The sequence below is a fragment of the Triturus cristatus genome, chromosome 4_1, assembly GCF_964204655.1.
Source record: "Triturus cristatus chromosome 4_1, aTriCri1.1, whole genome shotgun sequence".
NCBI classification, from domain to species: Eukaryota; Metazoa; Chordata; class Amphibia; order Caudata; family Salamandridae; genus Triturus; species Triturus cristatus.
In genome coordinates this window covers 1,136,595,030-1,136,614,751 of record NC_140585.1, presented here as the reverse complement: position 1 = coordinate 1,136,614,751, position 19,722 = coordinate 1,136,595,030, and the positions used below count along the sequence as shown (strand labels likewise).

Here is a 19,722-nt window from a genome sequence, read left to right as displayed (position 1 = left end):
CACTGCCACCACGTCCTCCACTACCACCACGTTCTCCACCACGTTCTCCACCACCACCATGTCCTCCACCACCACGTCCTCCACCACTTCCTCCACCACCACCACATCCACCACCACACTGTCCATGACCACCACGTCCACCACCACCACATCCACCAACCCCACCATATCCACCACCATGTCCACCACGTCCACCACCATGTCCACCACGTCCACCACCACGTCCACCACCACGTCCACCACCACCACCACGTCCACCACCACCACCACGTCCACCACCACCACCACGTCCACCACCACATCCACGTCCACCACCACGTCCACCACCACGTCCACCACCACGTCCTCCACCAACACCACCACCACGTCCACCACCACGTCAACCACCACCACATCCACGTCCACCACCACCGTCCTCCACCACGTCCTCCACCACCACCACGTCCGCCACCACGCCCTCGTCCTCCACGTCCTCGTCCTCCACCACCACGTCCTCCACCACCACGTCCTCCACCATCACGTCCTCCACCACCACGTCCTCCACCACCACGTCCATCACCACCACGTCCACCACCACCATGTCCTCCACCACCACCACCACGTCCTCCACCACCACCACGTCCTCCACCACATCCACATCCATGTTCACCACATCCACGTTCACCACCTCCACATCCACGTCCACCACCACACTGTCCACGACCACGTCCACCACCACCACGTCCACCACCACCACCACCATGTCCACCACTGTTGCAGGGATTCTGCTTATGCACAGAACTATGCACAGGAAACCAGGACCTCAGTGAATTGTGGTGTACCAAAAACTCACCTCAGAACCCAGAACCCCTTATCCGACCAGCATCAGTGTCCCATTCGTTATCTGAGTTTTATCTCGGCGGTCCCAATGTATAGACAACCCAGAACAAGCGACTTAGGGTATTCTCAGGAATGGTGGGAATCAGAAATACCTGTTCGTAATTATTCTCATATCAGTCCACAACACAATAAACAGACACGGTAAAGTTTAAAGAGTTTATTTTATAAACCTCGTGTCCTAAGATGCAGTACTTTGGCTAACATAAGCAGACAAATGATTAAGATCAAAACCATCAGCATAGTTACAATACCATAGAAAATGAAAGGAGTAATCATACTAAAATGACAGTGGATATCAGCCATCTTCCTTTCGCTAGTAAACAAATATTATTATTATTCGACTAATAAAAGATCTCTAGGCTTGAATGGGGAACCCCATACCGTAAAGATCAGCTTAGTGGAATCACATCACAGGATCAGCTAGACTCTGCTCCTGGGAAAGCTCTTCTTCCGAATGTGTGAAAAACATGCAACACTGCAATATTAAAAGCACCCGACTTTCAGGTATTTGCAGCTGCGTGCGTGTTATGGCTAAATAGTTGATGAATACAGGCCCCAGCTAGGCCCGCAGAGTACAAGGGTTCGCTCTCCTGTAACAAAAGCTAGAAGGAAGTTGGCACGGAAACTGCAAAATACAAAGATAGAGTTTATTAACCCTTAAAGGTGGTCCTACAACCTATACAACACTCTTCAGTATTGCATAGAGTAGCACAAAGAACTTGCGTACACGGTCCCCTTTTATACGCAACAGAGGGGCTCATAAGTGGGTGGATACAACATGAAGCAAAATTCATTACCTTTTATGGTCATTTTCGATACAGAACCAATATGTGGGCGGAGTTAACACACTCCTTAAGCCCGCGAAAACATGGTCAAGCAAGGACTAACTGATAACAGATGTGGTCAAGTCTGGGCATGCGCCAGACGGACAAAGGAGCTATTTATAGACTGTTACTTGGCAGGTTATGAGAGCAACTGATACGAAGATAGGACTCTTCTCGTGCTGAGCACGTGGAGACACGACAATACAAAATGGAGTCCAAACATTAGTCAACATAAGGAGAGAAACTTGGTCCACCTAAGGGGAATTCATGTCTTCAGTGAATGCTTAATCACATCGCTGTTTCAATTTTCAACATAGTGGGCCGATCAACCTGAATCCAACAACATGCACCGTCTAGCGACCCAGACTGTTTCTTTACACGATGTTCAGACCAAGGTCGCTGCTCACTGTTCGGGATGTGAACAACAGACAGGTCTCATGTGAAGCAAAGTCGAGCAAGCATTTCTCAATTAATAACGTGACTACAGTGTCGTGTGCAAAATCAGCAAAAGTGGCAAGATGGATTTCTAACATCTAACGCGGTTGTGCTAACTTAGTATTGTACGTATATAGATAGCAATCTTCACTACACCCCCCCCCTTAATCGGACCACTAACCAGTAGGGGCGCACTTGCAAGAACGCAGAGTTCAAGTTTGATAGAACGGAACCAAGGGCATAAATTGTAAGTCCATATAAGGTAAGTGAAGAAGGTCGAAGAAAAAAACAAAGAAAAAATAAAAAGGACTGGAAAAAAAAAAATCCATTTAAAGGAAAAAAAACATCATTGAAGGACGTATGACGAAATGAAGGGGCAAAAAAGTCAATCCATCAATGTATAAGCACAATAAGTTGCAACAGCTTCCAAGAGGAAATCATTGGAACGTTCTGCAAAATTATCTGCCATCCAGTTCAGCAAGGGGAAGGAACACACATGTTCCTCAACAACCGGAGCCTCCAGCACCATTCGAGGACAACTGGTGTGTTCTTCAAGATAACGTCTCACTAAGAATTCAGCCGCAGCCTTTCCGATGTCCCAATTCCCAAGGACTCCATGTGCTGCTCCACAGGCCATAATCCTGACGCCAGAACAGTCCAACTCATGAGCCACTAAGGGGCTCATTAGCCGATCATAATCCGGGGCAGGAGACACCGAGTTCGACAGGCACAAATCCAGAGCCCATTGGAATGGACAATCTAGGCAATGAAAGACAGGCTGCACACAAGTAAAGTAGGGAAACCGGAAGGACAATCCATAGGCTATTCTTAAGGTCGCCAGTGGTAACGTGCCATAGTATTCAAGCATCCGGTTACGAAGATGGAGCAGCCGGGACCTGCTGTCGTGTGACGCAAGTTGTGCATCCATAGCGTAGTACGCAGATCAACAAAAGCACCCCAGCTACGAGGGCGAGAAGCAAAGGCAGACCTCCAAAGACGCTGGAAAAAAATAGAATGAAAAAATGCCGGGATCACACCAAAAATAGTTTGAAAGGAGGTCACGAGGCCGGAGCCCACAATTTTGAAAAAATGAGCCAGGCCACTTGTTGACGAGGCATTAAAGATAGTCTGAATCAGAGCCCCAAAATGAAGTGGGAGATCAGTATTCAAAAGCGCTTGCACCTCTGTGCGCGTATTTGCTACGTGAAGGACAAATGTTTCCTTGGATGAAGTCAACGCGACTTCTTTTTGAGACAATAGAGCCCTTATTCTGCTCATCTTATTGAACTCTGCTTTCAAGGTTGGAATGGAAGGCCAGATGGATACATCGAGCCGTCCATGCAGGGGTGGGAAAAGGACGTTATTACAGCAAACTACTCTCTGTGATACAGTCACTATGTAGGGAATTCCCACTAGCATCCCACAGCAAGCTTCATCATTTAATAGCAAATAACTACCGTTAGCAAGCAGCGTAAAAGACGGTGTTATAACTGGCACAGGGATCCCTTTCAGGACGCAAGCTAAATTAGGAGCGTGCACATTACATGCACCATGCAATTGAATGTGCATACACACTACAGAGTGATCTGGCGTGGAAGTGCACTCTTCACCTTTTTAAATAAACCTCTTTTCCGTCCCTCACACATCTATACGTGAATGGAAGTGACCAAACCTCGTGCAGTAAGGCAGTACCAAGTTTTTCATATCTGCCAAGGGCGTAATGTTTCATGCACAAACTGAACTTAAACAGGGGGAATGGTAACGTTATCAACCCGTGGATAAGCCACACAGCGGAATTTAATTCAGCAACAGAGAAAGGTAAAGGTTCTAACTTTTCAATGTGCAGCAAGGAATATGTTGCATCTTTCATGGACATGAATTGTTGTTTTGCTGTTAAATTAAAAGGGAGGAACAAAGACGAAGTATTCATGTAATCCCAAGGGACTTTCCCAGCCTTTAACGTTTGCAATGTCCATGCAAACTGCATAATGGAACGCAATTGATTCTGACCATGATACAATACAGACAAGTCATCCTGCACAATGTCTACCACAGATGAAACAATATTATCTAAGGTATAAATTCTGGAAGACAGGGTATTAATGCTATTATCTATTACAGCCAATACCTTTTCCATATTGGCTTGATCAATAGCTCGTAATCTGGATGCAGCCTCAATCTGTGATAGCTTCCAAACTTCGTTGTAAATAGCATATACCCATCTTTTGGACCTGCCAACCGCAGGACCCTTAACAAAATCATTCAAATCTATTTTGTCGTTCAATTGTGATAAATGAAGTTTAACAGATGCTAAGGTGGAATGTTGCATCCAAGATTGGCATAACTTCCCTACTGAGTAGGTAGTTACAGTGTGAGAAGATTCAAATTGGGGGTCTACACGAACTTGTGTATACCCCGGTGTTAAATCCAGAAACCGATGTTGACAGGAATCTGAGCTCGTTTGCCACACTAACCACCCTTCCGGATTCAATTCAGAAATATTGAAGGATGTGTTGGAAATGTATGACTGCAACGTAGCAAGGGACAGATCCATATGATTATCCCAATTCGGATAAGCACCCAGACCCGGAGTGGAGGGAGAATTTAATTTTTTAGAAGTAGCCAATCCAAAACAGGTAGTCTGAAAAATTGACGAAATTAAAAAATAACATGTGGTTCGGGATGAGGCAGGCACAATGCAAGGCTTCTGTTCCCTGTACCTGCCACGGTTTAGAACCCCAAACCGATTTAAGATCGATAGTAGCTTTCCACAGATCATATCCTCCAATTGCCAACTTGTCCATAAAGGCCTTGGAATACAACAATTTGGTGTGTGTCAGTCTAACTTTAGAAGCAGACTCAGCCGCAACCTTAAAATAAAAGGAGGCCGGATTTGACACACTGAAATCAGAAAAATATGTGAATTTGTCCACTAACGTGGTGGAGCTGCCCAGCCTAGGGGCGGGACAGTGTTCCCATTGTGTATAATTTACGAAATTTCTAAACGTATTTGCTTTGTGTAGGAAATGTGTGCCATAATGTTGATAGCAGAATTTCTCATCATAATTAGCAGTATCTAAATACAAATCTTCAGCATCAAATGCAGCATAATATTTCAAATCAGAAAACAGTGCTTCTATTGCTTGTACATCCCAATCATCCGAGCGGATGTTCTGCTTAACTACATCACCCATAGAAACACGAAATACATTCGGCACATTGATTACTTCAGTGGGGCCATGAATTTGAAATTTTACTGCATCCCAAGCGATCCCATCACTTACAGGCCAGGCAGTAATGTTCACAAAAGTCTGGTCCCTTTTCATGATATGTGATGAGGAGTGGGGGGCCAAAGTTCCATCAATTAGTCGAATTGTAGAGCGTTCTTTCAGGTAGATAAGACTAAAAAATACTACCACCATGCCAATGGACACAAACAAAAAAATACATATGAGCACCAGCCAAATGTAAGTCCAAGGGGGAATCAAAAAATGTCTTTTGAACCAGGCAACAAAAATTGAAACTTTGGACGGGGCAATGGAAGTCATTGAATTAGTGTCAAAGGAGTATCGCGACTGGGTAACTGTGGTGGATTGTAAAACAGGCAATGGGACATCCGCAGGATAAGCATACTCAATATCTTCAGGTAGGCCACCAGGTGTCGGTGGCAATAAAGGACCAGTAACTGTATGCATCTCGACGGCAACATCAGGCAAGGTGTTAGAAGCTGGCGCAACAACAGAATTTCTCAGCATCGAAGGGCAAGAAACTGCCGATGTCATACTAAGAAGAATCGGCCACTCGCTGTAGCTTGACATTGTCAATAGAGATGTACCTGTTATCCTTTCGACCTGGAAGTGGAGGTAAAATGACTGTACGTGTACCCTGTACTCCAAGCACCGGAACTGGTGCACGATAAGAGGGGCCGAACTCCTTCTTGTTCACCACCTTCTCACGGACCAGATCACCATCTCGAGGTAGCCAGCTGACTACCGGAATCTGAAGCGCAGCATCAGATGTGGAGGGTACGTGTTCCTTCGCTAGACTGTCTCTGGCTTCTTGAAGATTCTGCAATACAGCACAGTGATCATCTACGTCAAAGGGTGCGGCCGACGCCGCCATGTCTAGACCATCAAGGTCCGGGACAAACATTCGTATACCAACGAGCATCATGTATGGGGTCCGCCCAGCCAGAGACCTTCTAGGGAGATTATTAAGTGCACGTTGCACGTCCTATTAGTGGGCTAGCCAGTTCCGGCCAGTACCTAAAACCCTGGCTTTCAAAGATTGCTTTAAGTCACGGTTCATTCGCTCCACCACACTATTACCCTCAGGTCGGTATGGAGACACAAATTTGACTTGGACCCCCAAATTTCTCATGGCCTCTTTGTACGCCTTAGTGGCGAACGCAGGGCCCTGATCAGAATGAAAGGTACCACATGCAAAACTTCCAACAAAGACACGCAAATCCTTGATGACAGTACGGGCATCAGCACTCCTTTGTGGCCACACCCACAGAAAACGTGTGCACGAATCCACTGCAACCAAGATGTATTTGTACGCAGTATCAGAGGTAAATGGACCGCAATGATCTAAATCAACACAACCCAGTGTTTTATTAGATATGTACAACTGAGTTTGTGGTGGGCGCGCGGCAGTTGAAGGTTTTATCTGCTGGCAAATGTCACAATTAAGAACAAAAGCGCGAGCTTGTTTGTATAAACCGCACCACCAGTAACGTTGTTGTAACAGAGATATAGTAGCTGCAACGCCGGCATGCGCGGATGCCATGCCCTCGTGAGCTGCTAATATCAAAGATGGTCTGCAGTCCGCGTTGGGAATCAATCTGTCACCAACGTCGTTAATCCTCTCTAACGGGATGTTATCAGGACTTAAGCGATAATGGTAACGAGAAGGGAAAACTCTTGGATATTTTGTTCCATTGTCTGTAGCAGCAATAGCTGCCAAGATGTCATCATCGATCTTACTTTGTGATCTTGTATCTGCTGCTACTAAGTATGTCGCCACTGCTGTTTTTGCTGCCTCGTCAGCTAGGCTGTTGCCGACAGCATGGACACCAACCCGTTGGTGACCAAGAGTGTGAATAACATTCACGAGAGGCAGATGTTCTTTAAGTTCTGCCACTCGAACCCAAAGCGTTTTATGCTTAATCGTGCTACCTTTGGAATCATGGTAGTCATTCTGAGACCAAAAATGTAGATTGTCGATGTAAGATTGGACACAATAAAAGGAGTCACTCACTATAAGAGTAGTAACTTGGGGATCAGCAAACTCTAGTGCAAGCACCAGAGCACGAAGCTCCGCCAACTGTGCGGTACAATCACTCAATGACTGCGTATGCACGACATCGGATTGGAATTCACCATTCACGAAAGTACCGACCACAATTGCGCAGGCCGCTGAATAGGCATGCTTCGATCCAGTAGCCGGTTGCGCAGAACCGTCAGTGTAAATGACACAATGGTAATCCTCGAGCGGGCGCAGAGGAGCTGGATGAACGAATTCATACTGCAAAAACTCCTGAGTCTGAATAGCCGCGTCAAAGATATATGTGACGTCAGGCGATGTCAAGGACGTGGCCCATTGTATCCACCTTGGATGCAAAGCCTTCGAATTAGGTACACTTGCTTTCGTCACCGCTTCAAGGGCGGGATATGGTGTTACCACCAACATGCGTTTACCTTGCGATAGCGCTCGCTCTTTCAGAATCGCCATCTGTACTGCCGTCAGAACTTTCTCGACAGCGGAAAATCGCAGTTCAGCTGAAGTGTACAAGTGTGATTTGTCGGCAATGGGGACGGTGTCGCCCTCATTGAACGTTAAATATGTGAAACCCACTGCGCCTGGCACAATTCTTATTACCAGGTTAGTGTGGTTATCACGCGTCAGTAAGTATTTTGAAGCAAGAAGGTCAGCTTGCAATGATTGCAATATAGCTGAATGCTCTGGCAGCCAACATGATTTGGAAAAAGTAGGTTGTACCAAGGCATAAAGCGGCTTGATACGCTGGGCATAATCAGGAATGTACGTACGACCGAAATTCAGAAAGCCCAGCAGAGATTGTAATTTCTTCAGTGTTGTAGGAGCACGTAGGCATGCGCATTTCTCTAGGAAGTGCAGAGCCAATCCTTGACCTTCATTGTTGAGTTTGTATCCCACGAACAACACTGTATATTGCGCAATGTGAGACTTCGCAAAGTTGAATTTGTACCCGAAGTCTGCAAACAAAACAATGATGCGATCAACGCGACGCAGATGCGGTCCCAACTCGTCATCTGTGAGATAAATATCATCCACATAAGAGTACGCATCAGGGTCTATGCTCTCCAACAGAGAGACAACTCGAGCGGCGAAGACACCAGGTCTGTTTTTATAGCCCATCGGTAATCTTTTGAAATTTTTTTGTTTGCCACCCGAGGTAAATGCTGTCCACTCACACTAAGAGAGGACAGGTTATGGCTGTAAAAGCCATTGGAAATGTCAAGTGTGGTTTTAAACCGTTTTCTCACGAGACTATTGACGAGAGCTGAACTGTGGGTATTCTGTACCGCGCATGTCCGGCAATGAGCGTTTAAATGCCGGTAATCCAAAACTAGGCTGTACGACCCGTCTGGCTTCGTCACAGTGAATAAAGGATTATTCATTGGTGACACACACGTTTCAATTACACCTTGATATTCCAATTGTTCAAGGATCGCCGCCACGTGAGGTCTTGCTTCATGACGCATGGGATATTGGGGTTGTGGCTGGGGCGTGGACCGCAACGGAATTTCATGGCTGGGGGACAATTTATCCCAGCCTACCTGATTACGATACAGCGCAGGTGCAAGCACCAGAGCCCACTCCTCGGTGAACTTTTTAGCTTGGGCCTTTGGCACTGTGTGCGCAAAGGACGGGAGGATTACCTCCTCCCCTCTAGGAGCATCTAAAAAGAAAGCCGGGGGCCAATCAGCCTCTGCCAATAGAATATCATATGAAGAGGTCAGATTATCCCAAAAAATCCCTTTAATCGTGCGTTGTATGTCACCTTCAATTAAAAGGACTATATCATATAGTCTGTCAGGGGGAGCCACTCTAGTGTCAGCAGTTTCTACAGTTATGAATGTATCAGTTGCTGTCGCCACCAGATATGGACGCAGTGCTTGTCTCACTACTGTAACTTCCGCCGCGCTGTCGAGCAGCGTTAGTGCCCATGTCAGGTTCTGAAGCTGCGTCTGCACCATCTGTGGCATACCTCGCTGTTAGCGCAGCAACTTTCTTCTTCTGAAACGGGAGTCCTGCTTGCCTTTGCCGTCAGTCTGACGGGGTTGCTCACGACTTTGGGCTCCCCTTCCTTTCCCAAGGTCTCCGCCACCGGATTGTGAAGCCGATGTTTCCTGTGAAGAACGAGGAGAGCGTTGTTCAGAAACCTGAAATCTATCAGGTGACTTAATACGAGATCGATCGCGCAGATCATATGTGCGTTCGCTGGACGACTGCACGGGCGAGGCAGGACGAGACCCCTGTTTTTGTTGCTGCTTCCCCTGTTTCTTTGCTCGCCAACTTTGTTCAGGAAAATTTGGGCGTTCGTCTTTAGTAGACGAGCTCACCTTAGTTTGCTGTACTATATCAGGAACTACTATGGTTGGTTTAACACCCAAGGCACTATGGCCCACGGTCCTATAGGCTTGCGCAATTATTTTAGCGAACTCCTTGGGCCTGTCGAGTTCATCCACGCGGTCCAGCTTATTAGCTACTTGGAACTGCATGGCATCTCCTTTGAGGTTGCCGATTACCATGGAAGCCACCACATCGAACACTCCGACAAGCCTCATTCCTAATTCAACAGCAGCCTCCGCACCGTGATTCTCTTGAACACGTTTGATGACGAAGGGTAGTACAGACATAGACGGAGTGCCGAAGCACTTCGAGTAGGTCGCGGCAAAGACCTTGCCCCAGTTTGTGCAATCAGCCATATCTGGGACTAAGTCTTTCGGCAAACTAATGGTGAGAATCCTGTGTTTCTCCACAGGAGTGGTATGCAGAAAAACCGCCTCCAGTTGGTCAAATTTCTCAGCAAGCCAATAAGGAAAATCATCCTTACTTTGGGGGCGCTTGCCCATTACCGAATTAACCATAACAGGACTAATAACCACCGCGTGGTGGTCCGTTGGTTGTCCCGCAACAGCAGGTGCCCCCACCTGCACGTTGCGTGACACGTACTGCACTAAAGCCCTATGAACTGTAATCAGGGCTGTGTGTAGTACCCGCAACTCAGCCACCACCACCGTGAGATAGCGGGGATGAGGCGTAAAGCCGGCCAGCACCGGCCATGAGGCCCCTGCAATAGACAACGGGCCCATTCTAGCCGGTCAACCGCATGGGGAAGGGCGCCATTAAACCAAATGGTATGCTGCCAGGCAGAGATAGGAATTTCTTGTGTCCTATACGGGGTATTGACCGCAGGTAGCTGCGTGGGAGTAAAGGAATAAAACATATCATCATCATCCACCGCCAGAAAAGTCACCCAAGAGTAAAACAACTGGCACCCCATACGTCGTCAAATGACGGCGTAGAGGTGTACGACTATGCGCGGCTATCTCGACCGCCATTAGGACACACTAAAGAGTATCAACGATATCAACAGTAGCACTGGGGTTCAGTAAAAAATAACCGTTTTAATGATCAAGCTTGAAAGAACCTATTAGTCGAAACACAGGTAGGTTAAACCGTCACTCCCGTTAACCGGAAACCAGAGTGAGGGTGTTGTGGACTAATATAAGCACTACTAAGGCGTTTCAAATCAATAGACCAAACGTTAGGTGCGCCATCTTGCAGGGATTCTGCTTATGCACAGAACTATGTACAGGAAACCAGGACCTCAGTGAATTGTGGTGTACCAAAAACTCACCCCTTATCCGACTAGCATCAGTGTCCCTTTCGTTATCCGAGTTTTATCTCGGCGGTCCCAATGTATAGACAACCCAGAACAAGCGACTTAGGGTATTCTCAGGAATGGTGGGAATCAGAAATACCTGTTCGTAATTATTCTCATATCAGTCCACAACAGAATAAACAGAGACACAGTAAAGTTTAAAGAGTTTATTTTATAAACCTCGTGTCCTAAGATGGAGTACTTTGGCTAACATAAGCAGACAAATGATTAAGAACAAAACCATCAGCATAGTTACAATACCATAGAAAATGAAAGGAGTAATCATACTAAAATGACAGTGGATATCAGCCACCTTCCTTTCGCTAGTAAACTAATATTATTATTATTATTCAAATAATAAAAGGTCTCTAGGCTTGAATGGGGAACCCCATACCGTAAAGATCAGCTTAGTGGAATCACATCACAGGATCTGCTAAACTCTGCTCCTGGGAAAGCTCTTCTTCCGAATGTGTGAAAAACATGCAACACTGCAATATTAAAAGCACCCGACTTTCAGGTATTTGCAGCTGCGTGCGTGTTATGGCTAAAGAGTGGGCCGATCAACCTGAACCCAACCACATGCACCGTCTAGCGACCCAGACTGTTTCTTTACACGATGTTCAGACCAAGGTCGCTGCTCACTGTTCGGGATGTGAACAACAGACAGTTCTCATGTGAAGCAAAGTCGAGCAAGCATTTCTCAATTAATAACATGTGACTACAGTGTTGTGTGCAAAAGCAGCAAAAGTGACAAGATGGCTTTCTAACATCTAACGCGGTTGTGCTAACTTAGCATTGTACGTATATAGATAGCAATCTTCACTACACCACCACCATGTCCACCACTACCACGTCCACCACCACCACTACCATGTCCACCACGTCCACCACCATGTCCACCACGTCCACCACCATGTCCACCACGTCCACCACCACCACCACGTCCACCATCTCCACCACCACCACCAACCGTTACAGGTAAAGTGTCACTGGAGGGCAGGGGTAATAGGAGTGTCAACCCCGGCTGTCCATGGGACATATAAGGATGCATTGGGTGTGAGTAGACGGTAATAGGGGCTACAAGTATTACACCAGACCCAAAATACATTTTGAAGAGGCACAATGTCGCAGCATCTCTACCTCACAGTGGCATACCTGCACCACCACGGCCACCACCACCACCGCGTCCACCACCACCGCGCTCCACCACCACGTCCAAGTCCACCACCACCTCCAAGTCCACCACCACCTCCAAGTCCACCACCACCATGTCCTCCACCACGTCCCCCACCACCACGTCCCCCACCACCACGTCCCCCACCACCACGTCCCCCACCACCCCGTCCCCCACCACCACGTCCTCCACCACCGCGTCCACCACCACCGCGTCCTCCACCACCACCACCGCGTCCCCCACCACCACGTCCACCTCCACCACGTCCACCATCTCCACCACCAACCGTTACAGGTAAAGTGTCACTGGAGGGCAGGGGTAATTGGAGTGTCATGCCCCGGCTGTACATGGGACATTTAAGGATGCATTGGGTGCAAGTAGACGGGAATAGGGGCTATAAGTATTACACCAGACCCAAAATACATTTTGCCAAGAGCCACTCACTCAAAACAAGCATTGGCATAGCCAATAGGTCTCGCCTTTGGGACCTTTTATGTGTTTAGCCATGCAACACTTGATGTTGTTGCACCAAGGATATTGTGCTGGATAACTAAACACTTATAAGGTCCCAAAGGCAAGACCTATTCGCTATGCCAATGCTTGTTAAATGTTATTTCCTAACTGTAAACTTTGAGAGGGTGTGTGAGTTTCTGTATAGGTCACTGCTTGGGTGTGTAAGTGGCTGTATGGGTCTGTGAGTGCCTGTGTGAGTGCCTGTGTGGGTGTGTGAGGGCCTGTGTTTGTGACTTGGTGTGAGTGGCAGTATGGGTCTGTGACTGGGTGTGTCAGTGGTTATGTGAGTGAGTGGGTGTGTGAGTAGCTGTGTGAGTGGTTGTATGGGTCTGTACAGTGAGTGAATAAAGGGGGGAGGGCTTCCAATGGGCTCTCAGCAATCCCACTGTGTGGGACTTACTGGTGGTCACAGGAGGGGTTCTTGGCCCCCAAGGACTCTCAGCATCCAAGGAGACTTTATCCCCCAACTAGTAGTGCTCCAGGAGGTGTGGTTGAGAAAGAGGGTTGGTCCTCCGACCAGCTCTCAGCAGTCCCACTCTGTCAGACTAATTAACCCCTCATCAGCCAAGCTAGCTTGAATCCAGTGGCACAGCAAGCAAGGGACCCCCGTCTATGCATACCTATGCTGAGTAAATCAAACATTCACCCCCAGTCAAGAGATCTGGGTTAAATCCATTGCTCTTTTGCTCACCATGCCACCCCAGTTTAGACCCAGCCATATGCAAATCGGCCTTGAACCTGTTCCTCATGGGAACAGTACACCAAGAACTGCAAGCCGGATTCTCTCTGGACCATAAACAAGCATCCTGGGACCGGTTTTGGGTTTCACCCTCATCAGCTAGGCTAGCCTTTTCCGAGTGCAGGACAAAGAGGGCAGGCATCCATTGACCTCTCAGTAATCCCGCTGTGTGGGACTTACTGGTGGTCCTGGAGAGGCCCCAATGTTCTTTATTAGCTGGCCCCAGGGAGGTGGTGGGCCCTGGGGAGCAAGGGTCCGCGTTGCCCCACTCTTTTGTTTGTTGCTGTAAAACCTAGTGCAGGGGGTGGTCCCGGGGGCTCTAAATAGCCACAGGAAGGGGGGTAAACACGGCTCCCCTCCAATATGTAAATTAAGCCCCACAGAGGTGGTGGTCCCCGGGGGCTCATTTCGAAACAAGCACAGGAGCCTATGTGGATCAGATCATGTCACTTTCAGAGCCAACAAGCAGCACTACGCTGCCACGTAGCAGCGTGCGAGAGCGCCACTAACCAAAGTTTCTGGAACCAGACTGGCACCTGGGAAGTATTCAAAGGTGAGGAATCTACAGTTCGATTATACACCAGAAAGAGCCTTACTAAAAGTAAGTGATGTGTTGTCTTAAGGTATTTCTTAAATTGGGGCATGGTTATGGTGGTCCTGATAGATACAAGGATGTTACTGATCCTTGATTCTTAAATAGACCAGGCTTGCTGCTTTAGTTTTCTTTTTCCATTTGGTCTCCAGTTTGATGGCGTGTGGCTGTGGGTGTGCAGACAGCCACCAGAGATTTTAAGCCTGTCAGCTGAATAGTTGTAGGTGATGCTTGTATAGATATTGTAGGTGGATCAGAAGATGGCGCAGGTCGGCAAAGGGAGCCATTAGAGTTCCCTTCGGGTAGCCTAGATGTGGTCCTATTTCTTTAGGCCCCTGAAGCGTGCTGTGGCATGAAGGAAGTCTTTAAGGGGGAGACACTGTAGAGCCTGCAAGGCCTTGGAGAAGAGTATAGACACTCTTCAGATACAAGAGGGCTTGAAGGGCTGCTCTTTTGTCATTTTGTAGAAGGAACGTTATCAACTTTATCTGTTAGGGCTTTCCTTCTGGGATTGAAGCTCACCAGGATTTATCTGCCCTCATGAGACCTAATCTCATTTTTAAAACATCTAGCAGTAAGTGGTTTTCTACTGTCAAAGGCAAATTTTAAATCACATAATCTTGGCACTACTGACCACATACTGGGAGAAATGTGTCTTCTGTTGAACATGGCTTCTCAATCCTTTGTGTGGGGTGAAACCCTGGCAGGGTGATATCCTATAGCCCAGCTAGCTCCGTCTAGTCCTGGAGCAGGGCTTGGACCACTTGCTCACTTACCTTGACCAATATTGGGAGGTTGGAGAGTTGCCTCAAATTAGTCAGATTTTATGGAGGACAGATTCCCTTCCTGTAGGAGGGCTAACATTACTGTGTACTCTAAATGTAGGCTGCTAACCCCTTTTAAAGGGAAGAATTACACATTTAACAAGTCAGAGGGCATACTGGAAGTGTCATACTGGAAGTGTTTGGAAGCTTAATGACTTGTTTGAAGAGGTGATAGCCAGACTCCTTTGATCCAAGTAGGACATTTTCATTTCTCTAAACATAGCACTGTTATATTTTTACAGAAGACACCAGCAAAGCCATCAGCCAGCTCCACTCAAGAAACAACTTTGTATTCCAAGTAAACTGTCTGGATCAACATTTTCAAACAGCTTAAGCTGCTCATTTGTCCTGTAATCCCCCTCAGCTGTTTCACAACTGTGATATTTCTTCTTGGCTTTTCCAACTGCTTTCTGTAATTCCATTTGAGAGCTTTAATATGATCTCTTATCAATCCGCAAACCTGAATCCGCCTGTTTACGAAGATTCCAAATGCGATGAAACCCTGGGCTGTTTAAGAGGGTGGGAAGGCTTTCTCTTTGATCCTGATAGGTAATTTCCACAAATGTCCTTTCTGAAATGTCCTGGAGAGCTTATCATAGATACAACATTGCCAGTTCTGCAGGCTTAATCAGATATCACGTGGGTTCTCCAAGAAGTCTAGTTTCTCCCTAACCCAATTTTGTAATTTTTGGCGAGGACACTTGGCCGGCAGTCTGAGAGGCCATTATGTCAAAGCAGTGATCATGCTGTGCTTTTTGCATGCTTGTTTATCTAGTCTCTGCTGCAAGTGTGGATAGAGGTAGTCTCACTAAATGTCTCTGAGACAGAGGCTTATCTTACTCAGCTTTATCAACATGCCAGCAACAACCCTCGTAGTCTCAAATGATATTCATCACACACATTATGAAATGATCTAACAAAGACTTCTATTTAGTAAGTTTCCTTATTAAAAAATATTTCAAATTCTTTAATACATATTACATATAAAATATATATTACGATTTCTTCTATATACTTATTTATTCCTAATAGAATCCATTTACAAACATCTTTGCATATCATTGCTTTCTGTTTACCTTTCATAAAAAGTCCTATTGTGTGCATCACTTTCTTTAAACTTCCAGCCTAATTTGCCATTGATGCAGCATTTCTGCTGTCCTCATTTCTTTGGCTTGGCCTTCTTTAGGACATTATATATTTCTTCTTAAAATGTTTTAGATGTGCCAATTTGATGGTCGGGGTAGTCTGGTTAAGTGAACTAAATGACTTGCACATCAATTAATAGTCACCTAATATTTATTTTATTTATTTCCCAAATTCTTCAAGGAGTCATCGATTTTATTTACTCTACGTGTACACATATAACTACATTGTATACAACTGTATAGTTCTACAACTCTATAGTCTATCAAGAGCTAACTCTCTTGAACAATTACCTTATTGTCGCTGCATCAGGCCCCTCCTGAAGTGGAGATCCTTATTTTGGAATCTTAGTGGTGAGGGCATTATACCTGAAAGGGTTTACCTCGTGTTTGTCATTTTTTAATTGACAAGGGCCTACAGTTCTTTAAAGTTGTATTGAACCAAAGTGTCTCCATCAACTCAACTCATTAGATCGGATCAAAGTTGTCTGACTTGGTGCATAACATTTGAAAGGGGTGTTGCGTCTCTGACATTCTGTGGAGTCATCCTGTGATAATTCTAATGGGAGGTAAAAACCTATAACCTCTATGGAATACACATTGGATGAAGACTTTAGGTGCACCAGTGATCATAGCCTGAAAAAGGAACTAATTATGACAGCTAGGGGTGGTATGGAACCTGCAGAAGCATATGTGGAATCCATAAGTCAAACGTTGTAACCAATGAGATTAAGAGCTGAATTTCAGATTTTTTTGTGTGAACATTTGTATTTTTAAATGAAAAGTGAAAGTGTGATTATTTTATGCAAATATCTTTATCTCATCAGGTAAATGACTTGTTTCTATTTTGCTATCTTAAAATCTAAAATATTATCTCTGTCGAAGTGTTCTTTGATGTAAGCAGAAGGGTATTGACCAGACTTTAAATGTACTCTTACAGGTGACGACAAACCCAAACAAAGTACAACTCTGAATCTTGGAACACAAGCAGAAAAAACAAAATCTAGTGAAACTCTATTGAAAAAAGTAAATTTTAAAGTCGTGCAGAGTCTTGAGGAAGGAACAAATTCCAGAAACCAGCTGTGGCTTCAAAATATTCATGAATTTGAAGAGAAGGAAATTCCTCAGTTGGAAAGTATTTTCAGTAACTCAACAAAGGACAATTTACATCACAAGACCGTCACAGGAGAAAAATCAAGTACGTATAATGAATGTGAAAGTAATTTAAGGAATGCGGCGCTTAGTACATGTCTTCAACAGATGGATCAAAACCATGGACATTTCTTGGGCACTGAATATGATCAGCATTTTAATCAGGAAGGAGAATTCCTTAGGTTGAATAGACCACATACAGACCTGAGACCATATGCATGTACTGACTGTGATAAAAGTTTCAGCAGAAAGGGTGATCTTAATCGGCACCGGACAATACATACAGGTGAAAAACCATTTACATGCAGCGAGTGTCACAAATGCTTTAATAGGAAATACAATCTCAATGAACACCGAAGAATACACACCGAAGAGCGACGCAATCCATTGAGAACTAACCAGACATCACCGGCAGGATGCCCAGAAATGTGGAAACTTTGAATGGGGGTGGTGTTCCTTTGGTTAATTAGCATATTATCTAAGCATACCATGACTCGGGACAGAGGTTTGCCCGTCCCACATGCTGCAGAAATTGTACTTTACCAGGAGCCATTTAACTGGAAAGGAAAACTGAGCAAGCTCTTACAGAAAACTGAGGCTTGTGCTTGGACTTGATTACATTTGCAGGAGAACGGTCTGTCTGAAGAGGTATTGAATGAATATAACAATTAAATGTTTTATTGGCAGTAACACCATGAAAGGTAACTGACTTATGAAATTTCACTCACTCTTAGCCCTATGATATTCCTCCACCCTCAGGCTTGTGGCTTTTTCTGTTGTCTTGAAAAATAATTGAAGATGCTCAGATCCAGACTCTTAAAGCACTCATGTCTACTGCTACATTCAATTATGTCAGCTGGCACAGTGCTTAGAAGCAGTACCATTTACTGTGCCCAGTAACTTATTTACAAAATATAATATAAATGATATAATATAAATGACACAATACAGTACATGTGACTAAGTTAAATATAAAACTATTAAACACAAAAAGTAAAAAGAAATTACTAACACCGATGAAGGCAATCAGCAGCTTTCTGAGAAAATAAACAAATTCAAAATTAAAAAGTTTATATTCGTCTTAGTATAATTACTTTACCCATATAGAAGTATACCTAAAGTGCCTGCTCCAGGTCTCCATAGATATTCCAGCACTTTTAGCTGTATGCTTGGGTGTGCCAACACATAAATAAATAAATAAAGTAACCCTTTAAAATAACTACCTGCAGACTGCATTCAGGCAGAAGAAATAAAGTTTAACTATTAAAACAAATAGTATTGACCTCTGAAATGTATAAGAACACACCATTCTTAGTTGTTTAATTGATATCGGAGTTAGAATTTCAATATGGTTCAGCACTGTGGACTGTGAAACAGGTCATCTGACAATCATCTTTCACAGCAAGTAACAATAACGTCTGATATTTGCGCAACCCTTAACATTGAAACTCAACACATTTACGGTTGAAATTCTTCCTTTAGGAAGCAATTAACTTCTTTACATGGACGATCTGTTGGGTTGGCATATATTTGTCAGAAAAACAAAGCCCATTTAAATGTGTTTTGATGATCTGATGTTTGAATAGGAATGTTGTTTTTTAGCAAGTGATACATTTGTTTTTAAACCAAAATATGTCAAAACCTATGGAAGATTATCTTAAATTGTATTTGAACATTCCACATACTGTCAGTGAGGACTGATTGGAGGAATAATACAAAATAAAGCACATTTTATATGTAATGTTATATATTGTTCATCTTCAGATTTGAATTTGTGTATTTCATATTCCGAGTGCCTGAGTAAACTGTAAAATGAAAACTGTTATGTCACTTCCCATTTTTCAGGAGAAGTTGCCAAAACAGTCTTACATTGATGGTTTTTATCTTTTATTAGATATGTTAAAGAATTTCAATGGACACATATTTCTGGAAAAATGCAATTAACTTTTTAAAAGTTATGCAAAAACTGAAAAAGAACGGAAATTATGGCAACTGGAATTATGTGCAAGAGGTGTGGCGCAGCGGCCAGGGTGCCTGACTCCGGCTCACGGGGTTCCCGGTTCGATCCCCGGCGCCAGGTTAGCCCAGCACCATGTGACTCTGGGCAATAGCTCGCTTAATCTTCCCAACGGCCCCCAGCGCCGGGACACCTCTCCGGAGGTAGCTGTGCGCTTTACAAATGCTGGTATTTCATTTCGTTTCAACTTCTCAATTCTGGTTCTACGTTCTTCATGTTTCTCTAAAATACTCCTACATTGAATTCAACTTCTACTACTTGTCTTGGGTAACTGCTTCAAATAAATAAAATACAAAAAGCCAATAGAGGTTGACCATGTTAATTGTCAAATGGTATTGTTCAAAAGCTTTGTCCTGAATCACCAACTTCTGAATGATATCCATTCAAAAGAAAGTGTGTTCGAGGCATATGAGCTGGGATAAGATCGCCATTTGGTGCTGGGCTCGGATGATTGCAGGTTGTTGTTGTCTTCGGAAGAAGCCTTTTGGTCACGAGA

General features: G+C 44.9%; 1 protein-coding gene across 5 annotated transcripts in view; it reads left to right on the top strand.

Annotated features, from left to right (window-relative positions):
- The window catches only part of LOC146856171 (uncharacterized), a 128,367-nt gene extending 109,412 nt beyond the window's left edge, over positions 1-18,955 (top strand). For all 5 annotated transcript variants that reach the window (XM_085654219.1, XM_085654218.1, XM_085654221.1 and 2 more), the window contains one exon: positions 16,998-18,955. In XM_085654219.1, coding sequence (XP_085510345.1) covers positions 16,998-17,650 — 653 coding nt within the window. In that variant the 3' untranslated portion in view covers positions 17,651-18,955. The remainder of the gene's footprint in view (positions 1-16,997) is intronic.
- Positions 18,956-19,722: the final 767 nt, after the last annotated feature.